The 19,109-nt window shown below is 40.3% G+C and overlaps 1 protein-coding gene across 7 annotated transcripts in view; it reads left to right on the forward strand.

Moving 5' to 3' along the window:
• Positions 1–19,109, forward strand: part of eif4g1b (eukaryotic translation initiation factor 4 gamma, 1b) — a 39,620-nt gene that overhangs the window by 13,026 nt on the left and 7,485 nt on the right. For 4 of the 7 annotated variants that reach the window (XM_086124997.1, XM_086124999.1, XM_086125001.1 and 1 more), the window contains 18 exons: positions 877–1,016; positions 3,516–3,614; positions 3,822–3,909; positions 7,690–8,658; positions 8,753–8,832; positions 8,949–9,144; positions 10,616–10,749; positions 10,976–11,101; positions 11,218–11,628; positions 11,732–11,878; positions 11,983–12,219; positions 12,319–12,423; positions 12,646–12,924; positions 13,628–13,733; positions 13,815–13,905; positions 14,562–14,812; positions 14,938–15,065; positions 18,724–18,896. In XM_086124997.1, coding sequence (XP_085981123.1) covers positions 877–1,016; positions 3,516–3,614; positions 3,822–3,909; positions 7,690–8,658; positions 8,753–8,832; positions 8,949–9,144; positions 10,616–10,749; positions 10,976–11,101; positions 11,218–11,628; positions 11,732–11,878; positions 11,983–12,219; positions 12,319–12,423; positions 12,646–12,924; positions 13,628–13,733; positions 13,815–13,905; positions 14,562–14,812; positions 14,938–15,065; positions 18,724–18,896 — 3,760 coding nt within the window. Of the gene's footprint in view, positions 1–876; positions 1,017–2,476; positions 2,818–3,515; positions 3,615–3,821; positions 3,910–7,689; positions 8,659–8,752; positions 8,833–8,948; positions 9,145–10,615; positions 10,750–10,975; positions 11,102–11,217; positions 11,629–11,731; positions 11,879–11,982; positions 12,220–12,318; positions 12,424–12,645; positions 12,925–13,627; positions 13,734–13,814; positions 13,906–14,561; positions 14,813–14,937; positions 15,066–18,723; positions 18,897–19,109 lie in introns of those variants that run through there. The other 3 variants (XM_086124998.1, XM_086125002.1, XM_086125003.1) reach the window with 3 other exon arrangements.

Here is a 19,109-nt window from a genome sequence, read left to right on the forward strand (position 1 = left end):
ATAAAAAAAAATAAAAAAGGTAAATTGAGTTGTACAGGTAATGCATCACATTAATGGGAGAAAAAGTTGTCCAATGATTTATCTTGGTCTAAATTTTTATATTGCAGAGCCTGGCATTTCAAAGGGGTGTGTGGACTTTTTATATCCACTGTACGTGTCAATGTGTGTAACAGGCTGTTAAAAGTCAAAGCACAAATGGCAAGTTGCTTTATTTTTCAAGACACATGGGCCTGGTTCACTTAACCTAAGTTTGCTGGCTTACAACGTTAGGGCCTAAGCACCAGGTAGTGCAAACCCTCACTTTAGAATCATCATCACAATACTCCTTTTTTTGGTCTTTTATGTTTAAAAAAGTACAAGAACTGCATTTCCTTGTAATTGGAGCCATTCTAGTCAAATGGCAAAAAAACCCCAAAACAATGAAAACCACCACCCCCCACCCCACTGTAAAGAAATATACAGTACATTATGACCTAAACACAACTGTACAAACTACACAGTGTTATTAACCAATACAAAGTGTCCAGTTGTGCAATGATATCGAGCACACTGATCATCTGTGTAACCAATTTATGTCCTGTTCTTGGGCCTAAACATTCCCTAGTACTCATACATTTTTGTACCTGTACGTTTATCCTGGTGAAAATCTCTGCATTTTAGAAAATAATTAATAGTGTATTATAAATAGGCTAAAATTTTCCCCTTCCCCCCAAAAAAATGTTTTTTGCACCTCATATGAGTGATTGTGTCTTTATAGATGGTTTTGCTGTGTACTGCTTTTATGCCTCTGTCATGGGCTTGTGTTAAGTGTCATTAATTAAATGACATGAATTAAGCCTTGGAGTTTTTATTCATCGTATTCTGTCTGATCCTCAGCTGAGGCCTACTATCCAGCCCAGCCTCAGTTTACTCCCCCAGTGCTGGCGCCACCCGTCGTCATGAACCCTGCCCCTCAACAGCAGCAACCACCACCACAGTCTCAGCAACACATCCACACCAAACGTGAACGTAAACAGGTCAGTGTTCTTTTCATACGAAACATGTGGCAGAAAACTTCCATTTTCTTCCCACAAATGTATCAATGTATTTAATTATTTGTTTTAAATGGACCTCAACTGGAGGTATTCACTGAAACTCTCATCACAGTGCTAACAGGGCCGAAATATGGTATTTGGTGCTTTATTCAAGGACACCTCAATGCTTCTTGGGAAGATTTCCAGTACTTTTGCGTGAGCACCAGGTACCCACAACGAATACACGAGTAGCCTGCAGGCCTGTTCTAAAATAAGCTCACCAGTAATGGGACATGGCGATTTCTTCGGATTGTTACAATACATCCTATTGTCGAAGTTATCATTTAAAAATGGTGAGTATTGGCAAAGAATTACAGAAAAATCATTGAGTACCGATATTCATCTGATTCCTAGTTATCATGATAAATCACAATAATGAATAGCATTAGCCTATAATAATGACATAACAATAAGTCACATTTAAGAAGGTAATTTTAACAAATTTATTTTAAAAATGTGTATAATACTGTTCACCGTTCGCATTACTCAGTGCCCAATAAGACGCTCTCAGCTGCAACAAAAAAAAAGTTGGTTCGTGGTATGTATACATTTGCAATGTTTGAATCCTGTTTACAGACTGGTGGGCATACATTACCTCAATATCTGCGTTGAGCTTCGTTCTTTTGCCTTGAGACTTTGACTGGGACCCTTTTGACTGCTTATCAGTGACTGGTGTTGCCTGTGATTGGACTTTGACTTGGTTCAGGGACAGCCATGAGAAAGAAGCATTTAGTAAATAATGTTTCACATTGCTTGAGTGTGTGGTTGCACTTCAGCTTTAAGTTGAGGTGCAATTTATGAACAAAAAAAAAGTTTTTTTTTTTTCTCACGATTGAATTTCGGCTGGGATAAGCTTCAGCACGCCCCCGACCTGCGTGAGGATAACCAGCTCAGATGATAGATGGATGGATGGATATTCTGCGCCACTGATTGAAAATCTAAAAATAAATCAGATTAAAAAAATTAATGTATGCACAAAGAACGACAAGACTATTTGAGAGTGGGTTATATTTTGGGTCGGTTAAATAATGTGTGTTTTACAGTGTGTTTTTCGATTGACAAGACACTGATGGCATATAAAATCGTTAGCTTTTTAATTGTTTTCTTAACCCAGTGTTCATCTATTTTGCGCTCGCCATGTCAAAGTGGAAAAACTAGAGGGGGAGGGGCTGTGGGACGTGTCAGCGCATTGCTCAGCTCCACGTGGCCAACTACTCCCCCCCCCCCTGATTTCTGTGGCACTCCCTCTTCCTCTTCTGCTAGTTTCCTTTGCTCTCGAGTAAGTTTGCAGCATGTCGGCTGTGAGGAAGAATGAGCAAAGAGGCTCATTTTGCAAGTCGCAGCTCATTTGATTATAACCTTCCCTCTCTTTGAAATGCCCCTATTTTTTTCGTTCTGCTCTTTGCTCTGCTTCCCTTGTGGGCCCCTTTAACTGTCTGTTCGTCTCTGTGGGCGGGAGTTGCACATTCCAATGCCATAGCTTTAGAAGGCCAGTGACCATCCTTTTTTCTCTCACTCCTCCCTGATCTGTTCATCAAATGAGAGAGAGAGAGTGAAGTTCTTAGCTAGTCTACAGCCCAGTCCTGCTCAAGCTGGGACAGTTGAGATTTGCTAAAACGTTCCACCACACGCCTGCTTTTACGGTGTTTAATGTCAAAACTGGAACTGGCTAGAGCAGCCATTCCATTCCAGGGATCAGAGTACTCGGCACGGAATAGCTACCAATGGACTGGGCCCGGCAAAGGTCAGTACAGTAACGGCAAATAACCATTTTGTTTTTTGGGAGTCAAACTTTTAAAGGGGAGAGTATTTGTTTGTGCATACTTGCTCAAGGATAAGTTTGACGTTTTTGTCTCATGACTGTGCATGTCACCTTATTTAGGAGCATTCTGGCTCATACCAGTTTCATGGCTGCGCTGACTTGCCAGAATAAGCATGTAGCGAGTGAGTGAGAGAGAGGAGGAGGGAGTGTTTCAAAAATGTTTGTGTGGCACTTAATGTGAGAGTGATTACACTTCTCCCAAGCAGCAGAGCAGTGTGTGTGAATGCAAAACGATCGTCAAGTCCGATTGCGACCTGTCTTAACAAAACATGAACATTTTCACAACCATTGAAAACTGCAATGGGAGTTTTGTTTGGTATTTTAGTTCCAAGTGGTGTAGAGAATTGTATTGGGGTTGGATTGGCGTGTTGCATGTTATAATGTGAGAAATGTAATGCTTATTGAGTCATAGGACAAGCAGGAAAAGCTGACGATTATAGGCATGCACGATGAGTGATTCTTCTCTGAAGGGTCTACTGTGCTACCCCAGGAATTTTGCTCATATGACTCTTTTTGGAGCCCAACACAACTGTGCAATCTGTGTAAATTATGTCCTTATTTCCTTCTTTTGGCTTTGCATAACTAACGATTTGGCACCTAATTTCCACTATTTTCCATAGATCCGAATAAGGGACCCAAACCAAGGAGGCCGGGACGTCACAGAGGAGATTATGTCAGGGGGCTGCAGTGGATCAAACCCAACTCCACCACAGGTACCTGTAAGTTTTTGTCGACTTAATTTAACTTCACTGTTTTTTTTAAGATTTCATTCATTTGCATGCCCCCCCCCCCAAAAAAAAATCTGTATATTGTTTTTCGTAACAGACATAGATGAATCATTTTGGGAGAGAAATTGGAATATGGTTTGGATTACTATGGATTCTTCAATCTATGCACCAAAAATACGAATTTTTATGTTTGTACAGACTGCCATATCAGGATCAGACACGGGATTGGTCCAGGCCAACGGTGAGAACACCCCAGCTGCTACTGGTCCAGCAGATGTTAGAGCAGGTGAGTTCCGTGTGCAGACACTCTGTTATACTCTAATTCATGGAGGATTTAAGTGCAAATAATATCCTCAGGCCGCACTGATCAAGGCCCCGTCATATTTGCATTGCACAAAACTAAAAGACATATGACGACTAAAGAAAACTAACTCATACCTGTAGAGACCTTCTGAGTAGAGTGACATGAAATGACACCAGACTCAGGTTAATCTGCAAATTTAGTTGTTTCTCAAGCAGGATTTTTTTTATGATTTATTGAATTGTATCTGACTACAAAAGTCATAGTCCACTAGGAGCATGACAAATATGCCGTGATCCACTTTGAAGATCATTGCCACAAATCTTGATATGGCTACAACCCCTATACTGTATATACTTGAAGGAAAATTAGTCATGGAGGGTACCAAAAGGTTTTCAGCGACATTAACTTCCTGGCAAGTAAGTACAAGTGGGTGCCCAAAAATAATTTTATATCAAGGCAAAGTCCATTTATTTCAACAATTTGTGAAAAGTGTGTGTTATATCAGTTCACCACACACGGAGTGACAATTTTCAGCCTTCATTTGTGATGAGTGTGGCAGAAAGCCATAAAAGTAAAAAAATAACTTTATTTCACAAAATTATAAAATGACAAAGTTCAAGGCTCCCTGTGTCCCAATCTACTAATTAATGCAGAGCACCTTCAGAGGTTTTCCTCAGCCTTTAAATGGTCTCAATCTGGCCAAGTGAGCTTCAAAAACATGGAGAAGACTCTGGACTTGACGGTTGTGCAGAAAGCCATCACTGACACTCTCCATAAGGCGAAAAGATCTAAACAAGAAATTGCGAAAGAAGCGGGATGCCCACAAACTGTGTTAAGAGGAAGGGGAAAATGTGGCCAGAAGAGGCACTCAAGTGACAGGGATGGCCGCAACCTTGAGAGGATTGTCAAGCATCGGCGATTCCTAAATCTGGGGGAGCGTCATCAGGAGTGGTGTCAGTGCATCAAGAATCGCCACATACAGACATCTGCATGACATGTGTTACAGCTGTAGAATTCCATGACTCAAGCCACTCCTGAACCTAAAACAACGTCAGAAACGTCTGTGCTGGGCGAAGGAGGAAAAAGTACAGGTCTGTTGCCCAGTGGTCCCAAGTCCACTTTTCAGATGAAAATACAATTTAATTTTCATTTGAAAGTCAACATCTCAGAGAGAAGGAACACTGGAGAAGCACAAAAGTAAAGCTGTAAAGTCCAGTGTGAAATTTCCCCGGTCAGTCAATGGTTTGGGGAACCATGTCATTTGCTGGGTTGAGTCCGTTGTCTTTTATCAAGTCAACTGTCACCGCAACTTTCTACCAGTAAATTTTAGAGCACTTCATGCCTCCCGCTGCTGATGAGCTTTTTGGAGGCTATGATTTTATTTTCCAGCAGGATTTGGCACCTGCCTACAAACCCAAAACTATCAAGATCTGCTTTTATGGCCATGGAAGAACAGGTATTGATTGGCTCACAAACTCACCTGACTTGAACCCAACTGAAAATGGATCGGGTATTGTCAAGAGGAGGGTCAGGGAGCAGAAACATTGAAATGCAGACGTTCTGAAAGCGTATATCAAAGCAACTTAGGCTACGATAGCATATGAACTGTGCCAAAGGCTGATCGCCTCCATGCCACGCCGTCTTAATGCAAAAGGAGGCCCAACAAAGTACTGTCGAATTGTACTTAAATACACTTTTTAAAGGGCCAACATATCTGTGTGGTATCCTTTTATGTAGGTGACATGAAATATTGAGATTTTGTGAATTCCTTAATTTGAGTGTGTTTTTCTGCCGTCATCTTCAAAACTGAAACAAATAAAGGCCTGATATACTTCACTTTGTGGTCAACTCATATGAGGGTCATTCAATAAATAAGGTGAATTTTTCAGTACATATAAGGACTTCTCATACAGTCGCTCAGAACACTTTTGACTTTGTCACTTTCAAACTTCGTGCCAACTGCTGAGGCAGCTCAAGAAAGTCATAAAGAACAAACGCAGGGGTCATCAGTCAGAACGAGTCATCCTGCATCATGACAACGCAAGGCCTCACACAGCAGCCCAAACGGTGCAGACCATCAACGAGCTGGGGTGGGAACTGCTCCCTCATGTGTTGTGAGCGACTGGCTGAGACATCAGTCCAAAGATTTTTACACGGAGGGAATATGGAAGCTTGTACACAGATGGGAAAAGTATTTTACAGTGCTGGGAGACTACAGTGAAAAGAAAAAGTAAGCTTCTATCTGTATTAGAAGTCCTTATACCGAGAAATTCACCTTATTTATTGAATAACCCTCATCTAAGATACAAAATTCGCTTTTTAAAAAAATGTTTTGAAATAAATGGACTCTCCCTTCATATTCAACTTTTTTGTCACCCACCTGTACTAGCTGTGCTACATGCGACAACAGTGTCATATTCTGTAATTACATCCTTAAATGGCTGGTTGTGTGATACAATGGCGAGAAAGTTGTTCTGAAATAAGACATGTGCGCCAGGCAACATAGTGTACAAAAATGTCACTTCTTAAATGACACAATTCTGACCATTTTCAGCTGTTCGGTAATGGTAATCACTGAGTGGATAATGGTCACTTAAAATTACATACATATACAAATGCAAACAATAAATCATGTCAAATAATTAGATGCAAATGATAGCTCATCTCTCAGTAAATGGTAAATGGGCTGTCACTTGTACAGCGCTTTTCGACCTTTGGAACTCAAAGCGCTTCACACTATGACCTCATTTACCTACTGATGATGCAGCATCAGGAGCAACTGGGGGTTCAGTATCTTGCTCAAGGACACGTCAACATGGTCGCAATGGCCGGGAATTGAACCCCCAACCTCTGAGTTGAGACAAATACTCTATCGCCATGCCGCCTAAAGGACTGGCTTAGGTACGAGAGGTCAATGTCGCTCTTCAGACAAAATGTAAAAATGGCAGCTAGTTATTTGCGAGATGTGAGTCTGCCCTCCTGACTAGTGCTGAGGTGTCCTTGAGCAAGGCATATCCAAAACTCAAGAGGCACAGCGCTGCTTTCACTCCCACTTTCACACTGCCATTTCTACTTGCATGACTGCATGCATGTGATTTGGCATAGCGTGTGGTGTGTGCAACGCGAAATAGACAATAGATAGTCATAGTTGAATTGCCCTTTGACTGATGACAATAAATTCAACTCAACTTTATTTATACCGTACTTTCACAACAGCTGCAGCTGTAACATGTGATTGCCGCGGCTGTTAGTGAGGAACATACACACATGCAGAAAGAATTGTTCAGTTCTCCAGTTGAAATTAGCTCCAATTGAACTGATTAAAAATTAAGTCATGCACGAAATATGTTGCTGCCCATTGTTGAAACATTTAAGAAATTTAGACATGTATACATGCCTGATATGGGTAACTTTGAAATGCATGTAAATTAACTCCCCAATCCCAATGCCCCCCCCCCCCCAAAGATGACACAGGCACAAAATCTGCTCAACAGCAAAGTTTTTGCTCTTCCATCCGCAGAGGAAATTTACACAGAAGTCAGTAAAGATGTTTACCTTTCAGTTTGACGAGAACCCAAGTTATACAACAAATGATCACGATAGAAGAAAATGTTAGGTATGATATGTGGAGGATGTCCAACTGCCCTAGCTCATCAGCACCAAGAATGGACCTATAGTACATAAAATGAAAAAACGTTTGAACTGAATGATTTGATATTGTTAGAACTTGTACAAATTCTTTTGATTTTTATGACCTTACAGATGACAGAGGAAAACCTTTGCTGCCTTCTTTGTCACAGCCTCCTGATACTGTTCAGGATGACCTCACCCCAGCAGAGGCTGCCTTGTCTGACATGAACAATAAGCCAACTACACCATCTGTAATATCAGAAACCCCTGTCGGCACAATTTGTATCCCCCCCCCTGAGCCCATTGTTGCCATTACAGACATAATGTTCACTGCCACATCTCCCAGAGAACTAACTCCAGAGCCTCAATCTGCGCCTGAGGTGCCTGCCTACCCTGCACCCCTTCCTGATCCTATGCCCACCTCTGCAGTTCAGGAAAACCCAGAAAGGACAGCCACAAATCTTGAGGAGGTGGATGTGGTGATTAGAAAGGAGGAGGAGGTACATTCAGAGGATGCTTCATCTTTTATGGACAAGTCTCACACACTCTGCTCCTCTGCAAATGGTGTGGCTGTAGATGTGCCAAAAAGCCCTTCGGTGATGCTGCCACCTAGTCACCAGGAGTCTTCTCTGGAGTCTCCCATTGCTCAGCCAGAGGAGCTCTGCCTTTCCACTGGTTTACCACGTCCATCCCCCCAAGACCCAGAGGCCCTTGATGTTAGCGCAGAACAGCATGATGATAGCCCCATTGCTGAGCCTGATATTTGTCTGCAGCCTGTCATTAAAACCTCCAAAGCCACCATGAAGGCAGTGCCTACATCACTTGTTGAATCAACCACAGCGCCTGCTGCCGAGTCCGTTTCTACCATCAGTCCAGAGGTTCCTACTGAAACAATTACCCAGGCAGCATCTTCCCAGCCCGAGGCTGAAGAAACAGTTCCGCCTGTTTCTCAAAACACCAGTGAGGATACCATAATGCCTCTTTGTACTGCAGGAGCAATGTCATCTCCACTGGTGGCAGGCTCAAAAGATGACCGCGTCCGAGAAACAGTGACAAGTCCTCCCCAGACTGTCATTACCCTTGTAGAAACTACTATGCAAGGTGTGTCATTTACCACCTATCGACAGTATGCATTACATTTCTTAATTATCTCTGGATTGTTTTTTTTACATGATGACTTTGTCCATTTCTGTAGCTGTGCCAAAGAAAAAGAGGAAAATGAAGGATTTGAATAAAAAGGAGGCAGTGGGAGATCTATTGGATGCATTTAAAGAGGTGGGCGTACATTCATCTGTTTCAACCGCTACATGTAATTAAAGTCCGTGTGAATAAAATACAGTGAAATTGCCGGCCCACTTTGAACCATTCACACATTTCCCCCATTGTTCCAGGAGAAAGTAGTTGTACCACCAGAGCCCGAGGTTGTCCCAGCAACATCAGCTGAAACCGAGCCTCCCGCTGCATCTCCAGCATTAGAAGACAATGACTTAACTTGGGAGGACAAGGAGGACAAGCTGGATGCTGAGAACATTCAGCCAAACCCTCCGAAGCAGACAGCAACTGACAAGGAATATCAGTATAAAGAGGGTAGGTACATTATCCCAGTTGCTGCCTTCTACTGGCAATTCAGTATGAACATATAACTTATTTCTCTTCCCCATATACATAGGTGTTTTTCTTTTCCTGAAAAGAAGAGTTGTCATGTATAGTATATCTACCGATTGGTTGAAAGTCGTTTAGTGGAAAGGTGGTTATTTTAAAAATCTGCAGTGTTTTCATATTTTACATTGCATAATACTGTGGTGCACATTTACAATGGGAGACAGGTCTGGACTGCAGGCAGGCCATTCCAGTACCCGCACTCTTTTACTACAAAGCCATGCTGTTGTAACACTTGCAGAATGTGGGTCTGGCATTGTCTTGCTTTAATAAGCAAGGGCATCCATTAAAAAGACGTTGCTTGCATGGCAGAAAATGTTTCTTCAAAACCTGTTTGTACCTTTCAGCATTAATGGTGCCTTCACAGATGTGTAAGTTACCCATGCCATTGGCACTAAAACAGCCCATTATCATCAGAGATGCTGGCTTTTTAATTTTGCGTCCATAACAGTCCGGATGGTTCTGAACATCTTTGGCCCGGAGGACACAGCATCGACAAATTCCAAAAGGAATTTGAAATATGGACTCGACAGACCAGAGAACACTTTTCCACTTTGCATCAGTCCATCTGCGAGGAGCTCATTCCCAGAGAAGCCAGCGGCATTTCTGGGTGTTGTTGATAAATGGCATTTGCTTTGCATGGTAGAGTTTTGAGTTGCACTTACAGATGTAGCGCTGAACTGTATTTACTGGTATCAGTTTCTTAACTCATTCACTCCCAAAGACGTTTTTAAACGTCTTTTCAGACTTGGTATAGAATTGGCTGGTACTGAATGAGTTAAGTGTTCCTGAGCCCATGTGGTTATATCCTTTGCACGCTGACATTAGTTTTTGATGCAGTGCCTCCTGAGGGATTGAAAGCCACCAGCATTCAAAGCTAGTTTTCTGCATTGCCGCTTCCATGCAGTGATTTCTCCAGATTCTCTGAACCTTTTGATGATATTATGGAGTTTAGATGCCGAAATCCCGAAATTCCTTGCAAGTGTATGTGGAGGGACATTGTCCTTGACCTGTTTGATTATTTTCTAATGCAGAGATGAATCCCGCCCCATCTTTGTTTGTGAATGACTGAGCAATTCAGGGAAGCTCCTTTTATACCCAAACATGGCATCCACCTGTTCCCAGTTAGCCTGTTCACCTAATGGATGTTCCAAACAGGTGTTTGATCAGCATTCCTCAAGGTTCTCATTTTTGTGCCACCTGTCCCAGCTTTTTTGGAATGTAGTGGAGCCATAAAATCCAAAGTTAATGATTATTTGCTGAAAACATTGAAGTTTATCAGTTTGAAGATTAAATATCTTGTCATTGGAGAGCATTCAATTAAATATACTGTAGATTGAACGTGATTTGCACATCATTGTATTCAGTTTTTTATGTCTCCACAATGTTTTATTTCCAGAACAATGGAAGCCAATCAATCCGGAGGAGAAGAAAAAGTATGACCGCGCTTTCCTTCTGAGATTTCAATTCATCTCAGCCAGCATGAATAAGCCTGAGGGTCTTCCTGCCATAAATGATGTTGTCCTAGACAAGGTACAGCCACGTACACTAATAACATACAAAATAGCTTATAGTCCCCATTTACTTTTAATGGGGCAAGGGGTAAAGACAAGAATTTAAAAGAAAAAAAACCCCACCCTTCATACGAATAGACAAGTCTGTTGGATTTCAGACTTGTATTTGCAAACAGAAAAACATGGCAGTGAAAAATCTTTAATAGTTTGCTTTTTGTGATCAGCACATCTACCTTTCTATTAAGGCTAACAAGACTCCTCTGCGCCAAATTGACCCCAGTCGGCTGCCTGGGATGAACTATGGTCCTGATTTCACGCCTTCCTTTGCTAACCTTGGCAGGCCAGGTTTAGGAGGAGGAAGTCGAGGACCAGTAAGTTACATTTTTTTGTCATGATCACAGACTAGCTATTTAGTAGTGTTGTGTCATTATTTTGTCCTTTCACTTTCCCTCTTTCCTATTTATTTATTTATTTATTTATTTTAAAGCCTCCCAGTATGGGTGTCGGTATAGGTGGTCCGCGTCGGTCTCAGCAGATGCAACGGAAAGAACCGAGGAAAATTATTACCAGCATGTCTCTTAATGAGGATGTCAAGCTGAACAAGGCTGAGAAGGCATGGAAGCCTTCCCTGAAAAAAGCAATGCGTGGTTGTGCTGGAGAAGAGACCGTGGAGAATGATCCAGATCAACTCAAGACACAGGAATTATTTAAAAAGGTCCGCAGTATTCTCAACAAACTGACCCCGCAAAAGTTTCAACAGCTAATGAAACAAGTGTCAGAATTCACTATCGACACGGAGGAGAAGTTAAAAGGTGTCATAGACCTCACCTTTGAAAAGGCCATCTCTGAGCCAGACTTTTCAGTGGCCTATGCCAACATGTGCCGCTGCGTTATGGGGGTATGTATCAAAAACATACTAAGAGTTACTCCCTATTTAGACACCTTAAGGCTAAATGACTTCTAATAAATGGCAACGGCAATAAAAATTCTGAACTTTTTAGCTACAAGTCCAAGCCACAGATAAGCCAGGGGACACTGTGAACTTCCGGAAGCTCCTCCTGAATCGATGCCAGAATGAGTTTGAGAAGGATAAATATGACAATGAGATATTTGAAAGGAAGCAACGGGAGCTGGAGGCTGCAGAAGGGGTATTGTACTGCAAAGTATTTTTTTTAATTTTACCGTTCACAATAAAAATTTTAAAAATGACCATGTATTTGTCAACTGTACATCGCACTTTTCCCCACAACAGGATGAGGAGAAGCAACGGTTAATTGAGGATCTTGAAGAGTCTAAAAACAAGGCTAGGAGGCGCTCACTTGGTAATATTAAATTCATCGGTGAGCTATTCAAACTAAAGATGCTCACGGAAGTCATCATGCATGAGTGCATTGTAAAGCTGCTGAAAAACCATGACGAGGAGTCTCTGGAGTGCCTTTGCAGACTGTTATCTACCATTGGAAAGGATCTAGACTTTGAAAAGGCCAAGGTACGGTGCACACTTGCAGTCCAATACATCAGCTTCCGCTTGCAAAGTTGGCAATGTACAAAACTACAGCACCGACCATTGTGTTGTAATCGTTTCTAGCCTCTTATGGACCAGTACTTCAAACAGATGGAGAAAGTAATAAAGGAAAAGAAGACCAGCGCCAGGATCCGCTTTATGTTGCAAGATGTCGTGGACCTTCGACGGGTAAACGCTCATCCCTCCACCTGATGTTTTAGCAACTTTATTCTGCCCGGTCACAGCACGCAGTGATGATCACATCTCATCATCCGGCAGTGTTTAATGTCACTGCAAAGCCTTATCAAGTTACTCTTTTGTCTGATTTTTGTGTAACTGGTTTTGACTATACTTCTTTCAGTTTTGGTGACCTAGCATTTATTCTGCTTAAATTCTCTCGCATCATCTCAGAGTAATTGGGTGCCCAGACGAGGCGACCAAGGCCCAAAGACTATTGACCAGATCCACAAAGAAGCTCAGCTGGAGGAGCACAGAGAGCACATGAAAGTGCAACATGCCCTCATCGCGAAGAAAGAGTCTTTCGGCAGTCCGGGAAACAGGATGGGTGGAGGAGGATCAGGGAGTCGTGGAGGACCTCACACTCCTGGCCGCGGTGTTTCACCACAAGATGATGGCTGGAACACAGTTTCCAAGAACCGAACTTATGATGGGAAATTGAAATTCCCAAAGGTACTGCCGTTCTTGTCTGTTATATGCATGTAGTATTTGCTTTCCACCGTGCATCAAACACAACCTTGAAATAGAACAATCCAAACAGAATTACATGTAAAACAATTGTTTCGCTTTTGTTTTAAATAGAGCATGGCGATATCTCTTTCTAGTATCAAAATCAAGATATGAACATTCAAGATATTATCGAAATGAGGACAATATCCGTCACGTGAACTTGCCACCCTTGCGTTGCATGTAAATCTCAGTTCAACCAACCCTTTTCCTGTCGATCAACGCCAAGTTTGGCGTTGATCGACAGTTGAAACCAGCAGATGGCACTCGATCAGATGATCATCTTGCAGAGAGCGAGAAGGAAGAGGGACACTCAAAAAAAACCCTTGAATAAACAGTGATGAAATGCCAATATGACAGAAAATGATGGTGGGCTTCCCCCTGCCCCCATAAAATGTAAGAAAGCAAGCGTCCACTGTACTTTAAAATCACCAATATCACTAATAAAATGTGCATATTATAGAAACACACAAAAAATACCATTGAAAGGATAGAATTTAGAAAATGAAAAACATTTCAGTTACATCGAGTCATGCCGTCTTATCAAACATCAACTCTCAATGAAGCCATATGCTGAAGCAGTTTGATTCAGCTCTCTTGTTTTCAGATGGAAGTTTGGTTTTAATCAACAAACCGTTCTTTCTATCAGGCATCTTTTGATATCCACGCTCAGTGTCTCGCTCCCGGAGGCAAAGGTGCTTTGAGCTGGGGTAGGGGCAGTAGCGGTGGTAGCACCAACAAGCTTATGGATTCCGGTAGGTCTCCCTGTAAGATATCTCTGCAGCTTTGAGTATGAACAAAACAATCTATGAGTGTATTGTTTTTCCTTGCCCCAGAATTGGGCGGCCGTCCAGCTGCCAACAGGTTCTCAGCTCTGCAACAGTCCTCGTCGGGCACTTCAGAGTCAGACAGACGGGTTCCTCAGAGGTAAGAACAGTTGTAACTGTGTAAAACAAAGTTGTAATGTTGTCATTCCGACCTGCTAACCTTGTGATTTTATTTTTTATTTTTTTCAAATATATCAATATTGACGGTGCGTACGTCTTGGCAATTTTTGAGATAATGTTATAACAGTGTACAAAATTGTACTTTTTTCATTAAGCTCACAGATGCAGTGTGGCTACAAAGGTATTCATGAATATCCTGTATTGTTTGAAAAATCATGTTTACTAAACTCGGATGACCAGTAAATCGAATCTTTTTTTTTTAATGTTCTTGGAGTTATTTGTCAAGAAAATAAATTAGTTTGCTTTAATTTCTCACAGCTGTTAACACGTGATATTTTACCACATTTGTTGGGTCTTCAACCTGATCGTAACTGGTTCATGTCTGGTTTTACATCCACCTTTTTTCACAAGTTGAATTAATCGTATGCACAAGCCAGCCCGAGCAAATATGAGTTATAAACCACCAACAAAAGTAGGCAAAAAATAATAATCCACAGTTGTAATTACTGTTTGACATTACAAGGACTTGTTAGTCGTGACGCTATACACATATATATTTTTGGGTGTTTGTCATTAAAACTTTGTTTTCTGCCAGCGTTATTCTCCCATGTTTGCTTTTAATCTGTCCCCATACAGAAACAGCTCAAGTCGAGAGCGGGGCGAGCGTTCTGACCGTTCCGACCGGGCCGATCGTGGTCTTGACCGACGTGATGATGGTGAGCGAAACAGGCCACAGGGTGCTGCTACACGAAGCTTCAGTCGGGAAAATGAGGAACAGAGTCGGGAGAGAGAGCAGCGTGGTTCAGCAGATCCAGTCCGCAAAGTAGCAAATATGACCGATGACAGAGATCGCGGCAGCAAAGAGAGAACTCAGAGTCGAGAGAACGGTACCTGACCAGACTTTTACTGTCGTATTTATACTCCTGTGTGTCACCATTCCCATTTTAGCAAGAATGATTTTAATTCTGTACTTGTTCGTTACATTTTGGTGTCGTTTTGATAACATAAACAGTGAGGAGGGAAACCGCTTGCACTCCTCCACCTCTCCAAACCGCTACCAAGCCTGCTTTGACTGTGGAAGAGCTAACCAAAAAATCCAAAGCCATCATTGAAGAATACCTTCATATCCTTGATATCAAGGTAAGACAAAACACTTTTATTAATTTTTTTGTACATGTCACTTCATTGTGCCTCTCCCAAAAGCAGCTTGGATGGGTTGCCAAAGCGTATGCGGTATCTACAATACATATGAAAGAAATGTTATGTTTTTGTAAACGGGATTTATTTTTTTGTAAAATAATTCATTGTACTCGAAGCAAGACCCAGAAAAACAAAACTGGAACGAGGTCTACTCAAACGAAGACCCAAATACAGCGTTTGAAGTATTTCAGTCTACCATAATCTCCTTATATGATAAACATTTTCCATTAACTAAAGTCTCCAAAAAGTATAAAGACCCAAGTAAGCCATGGATAACGAAAGGCATAGAAAACGCATGTAAAAAGAAAAACAATTTATATAAATTGTTTTTAAAATTGAGAACTGAAGAAGCAGAAAAAATATATAAGACCTATAAAAATAAACTAGTAAATATTATAAGAACCAGTAAAAGAGATCATTATCATGCACTATTAGAGCAGAATAAAAGTAACACACAAGAAATATGGAAGATACTTAACCAAGTAATTAGAAATAGTCCTAAAAAAATGGATTATCCAGAGTATTTTATCAAAGGCAAAAATACTATTTTGGAAAAAACTGCAGAAATAGCAACTGAATTTAATGAGTATTTTGTCAACATCGGCAGTAACCTAGCAAAACAAATTCCTGATCCAACAAACTTGTTTGAAATAGATAGATATGTAGAAAAAAACTCCTCCACGATGTTCCTTACTGCTGTAAAACAAGAAGAAGTATCAAATATTATAAAAACCTTTAAAAATAAAAAGTCAACTGATTGCTTTAATATTGACATGACAATAATAAAGCAGATTATAGAATATGTAGTGCGACCTTTCACGCACATATGCAACCTGTCATTCAAAGCTGGTATCTTTCCATCAAAAATGAAAATTGCTAAAGTTATTCCAATCTATAAAAGTGGAGAAAGACATCGGTTTACAAATTATAGACCAATATCACTACTACCACAATTTTCAAAAATATTAGAAAAACTATTTTCTCGCAGACTTGATAGCTTTATACAAAAGCATGCGCTGTTAAGTGAGAATCAATATGGCTTCAGGGAAAAACGGACCACCTCAATGGCAGTTATGGAGTTTGTGGAAGCAATAGCCACTAATATAGACAACAAAGAATTTACTGTTGGGGTTTTCCTAGATCTAAAAAAAGCTTTTGACACAATAGATCACAGTATATTATTGAAAAAACTAGAAAGATATGGCATTAGAGGTGTATCTTATAAATGGATAAAAAGTTATTTAGAAAACAGATATCAGTACGTGCAACTCAACAATAAAAAAACGAATCAACTGAAAATCACTCACGGAGTTCCTCAGGGGTCAGTGCTTGGTCCAAAACTATTCATCTTATATATAAATGATATCTGCAAGGTCTCAAAACAATTTAAATGTGTCCTATTTGCTGATGATACAACTTTCTACTGTTCTGGAATAAATCTGAAACAGCTCCTGACAACCGTAGAAAACGAATTAAACAAATTAAAAAACTGGTTCGACAGAAATAAATTGTCACTAACCTGAAAAAATCGAAGTTAATTGTTTTTGGCACAAGACCAATCAAACACCAAGCTAAAATTATGGTAAACTCAATTGAGATAGAAAGAGCGTATGAAACCAAGTTTCTCGGATTAGTAATAGACTCAAAACTATGTTGGAAGCCACATATCGATAACGTAAAAAGAAAAATAGCCAAAACCGTAGGGATCCTCTACAAAACCAAGGAAGTGCTAAATAAGAGATCTTTGTACACATTATACACTTCATTATTATTACCATATATGACCTACTGTGTGGAAATATGGGGAAATGCCTGCAAAACAAACACACTCCCTATTCTCAACCTACAAAAAAAAGCAATTCGAATTATTAATAGATCAAAATATACGGAACCCACAAATCCACTATTTATCAAATTAAATACGATGAAATTTTATGACCTGGTTGACTTTAAAATCGCCCAATTAATGTACAAAGCACACAATAACCTGCTCTGCCAAAACATTCAGAAGTTTTTCGAAATTCGAGAAAGCAGCTATGATTTAAGAGGTACCAACTTATTCAAAAAACTCAAAACAAGAACAAACATCAAGCAAAGAAGTGTATCTATCAAAGGTGTTAATCTGTGGAATAATCTCGAAACGGACCTGAAAATGAGTAAATCGCTTGCTGAGTTCAAAAACAAATTCAAAAAAATAGTACAAACAACCTACATCAATCAGAGTTAAAATGATAAATTCAAAACATTAAATATAATGATAAATCAGAACTAAGTTGATAAATAGAGAAAGGTATATAAATATCCATTATGAATACAAGAGAAAATTGACACAAGAGTGTCAGGGTGTGGAAGTATATAATCCCGATACTAACCAAAAGTTGTAAAAATATCACGGTTAAGGGTAAAGTATGAGCCTTAATGGAGACTTCTTTCTTCTTACTTTTTTCTTTTCTGATTGATATAAAAATGATTTATTAGATACAATCACATAACGGGGTAGGACTAGATAAGTTTTTTACTTCTTCCTACTCCCTTGAACATAATAACTGTGTTGAATGAAGATTGATTTCTTTCTTTTTACTTTTTTTATCTACCTTATTTTCTGTCAAATTATTACTGTATATATGTTTTATGTTCAATAAACAAACAAACAAGAAACTGAAACATATGTCTAATGCTTATTGCTTGTGCATTAACAATTGACAATTGGCTTACTCTATGAGTCTGGACAGTTCTCACAGCCCTTCGCTTTTTCTTCATTTCACTGTTATAGCCTGATTCCAAAATGAGAATTCCCCCCGCTCTCCTTTAAACTCGACACAAAACACACAGTATAATGCCAACGTGAACAATGATTGGCCTTTGGGAGTATTTTTTTAATATGATGCCACAAGTTTGGCACACCTGTCTTTAGGTACTATCACCTGTTCCTCTTTGCAGCACCTTTTAAGTGCCAGCTGGTTTAGTAGTTTTGTAGGCATTACAAAATCAGGATTTTGGAGGTGATCAGTGAGTTTTAACAAACAATAACCGCATCAGAAGATGGACCAATCTTTTGAATCTATTTAACCAGCTTGTTTATTTGCCACAGAGCCGATCCCCTGCTATTCATTCGCAGAGGTTTGGGACCTGCCTGGACCACAAATAGCCAAAATGTCTTTATAATTGACTCCACTGAAATTTTGGGAAAAAAATAATCACATAATTATTAAATCCTAAAAATTCTCCCAAAGTATTATTTCAGTCCACTGAAAATGCATGGACTATATACACCTATAAACACTTACTGGGGGCGTGCCTTTAGCGTCCTCTTTCACGCCCCACCCTACCCACGTTAACATCTGCATGTTGTCCTCTATATAACAAGCGTGTCGGCACGTCATTCAGTCAAATGCACCTCTCATCGAAGTCACACAACAGCATTCACAGATTTGGGAACTTGGTAAACACAAGACACCCCACCCCGCATTATGAGGCGAACCATCTATTTTGAAGATCATGTAAAACTTTGAAGTGCGCCTTATGCTTGTGAAAACACACTAAATATAAATGTTCAGCACGCATTGATAGCCAATGATGGTTTTCTCTGTCCCCACAGGAGGCCCTGCAATGTGTGAACGAGATAAACTGCCCTCAGCTATTGTTTGTGTTTGTACAATTCGGTCTGGAGTCAACATTGGAGCGGAACACCATTACAAGAGAGAACCTGGGTCGGCTGCTGCACCAGCTCATTAAGACAGGCACCCTCCTGACAGAACAGTACTTTAAAGGGTCAGTAGGAAATCTCAAAAGCCCTGATCATGCATGATTAACTAACATGTGGTCTTGTCAGAATTCACATTTAGTTTCAAGCATTTGATAAGAAACTCTTGTTGTTATCATGTCATTCATGTTTATCATTGTGTGTTGTCGTCTTCTGTCACGTGTTCCTATTGTGCCATTTATTTCTAGTTTTAGAATCACAATACTTCTGTATTGGTCCCT

Source organism: Hippocampus guttulatus, chromosome 12, assembly GCF_054856545.1.
Source record: "Hippocampus guttulatus isolate MCC_2025c chromosome 12, RoL_Hgut_1.0, whole genome shotgun sequence".
In the NCBI taxonomy this organism is placed as follows: domain Eukaryota; kingdom Metazoa; phylum Chordata; class Actinopteri; order Syngnathiformes; family Syngnathidae; genus Hippocampus; species Hippocampus guttulatus.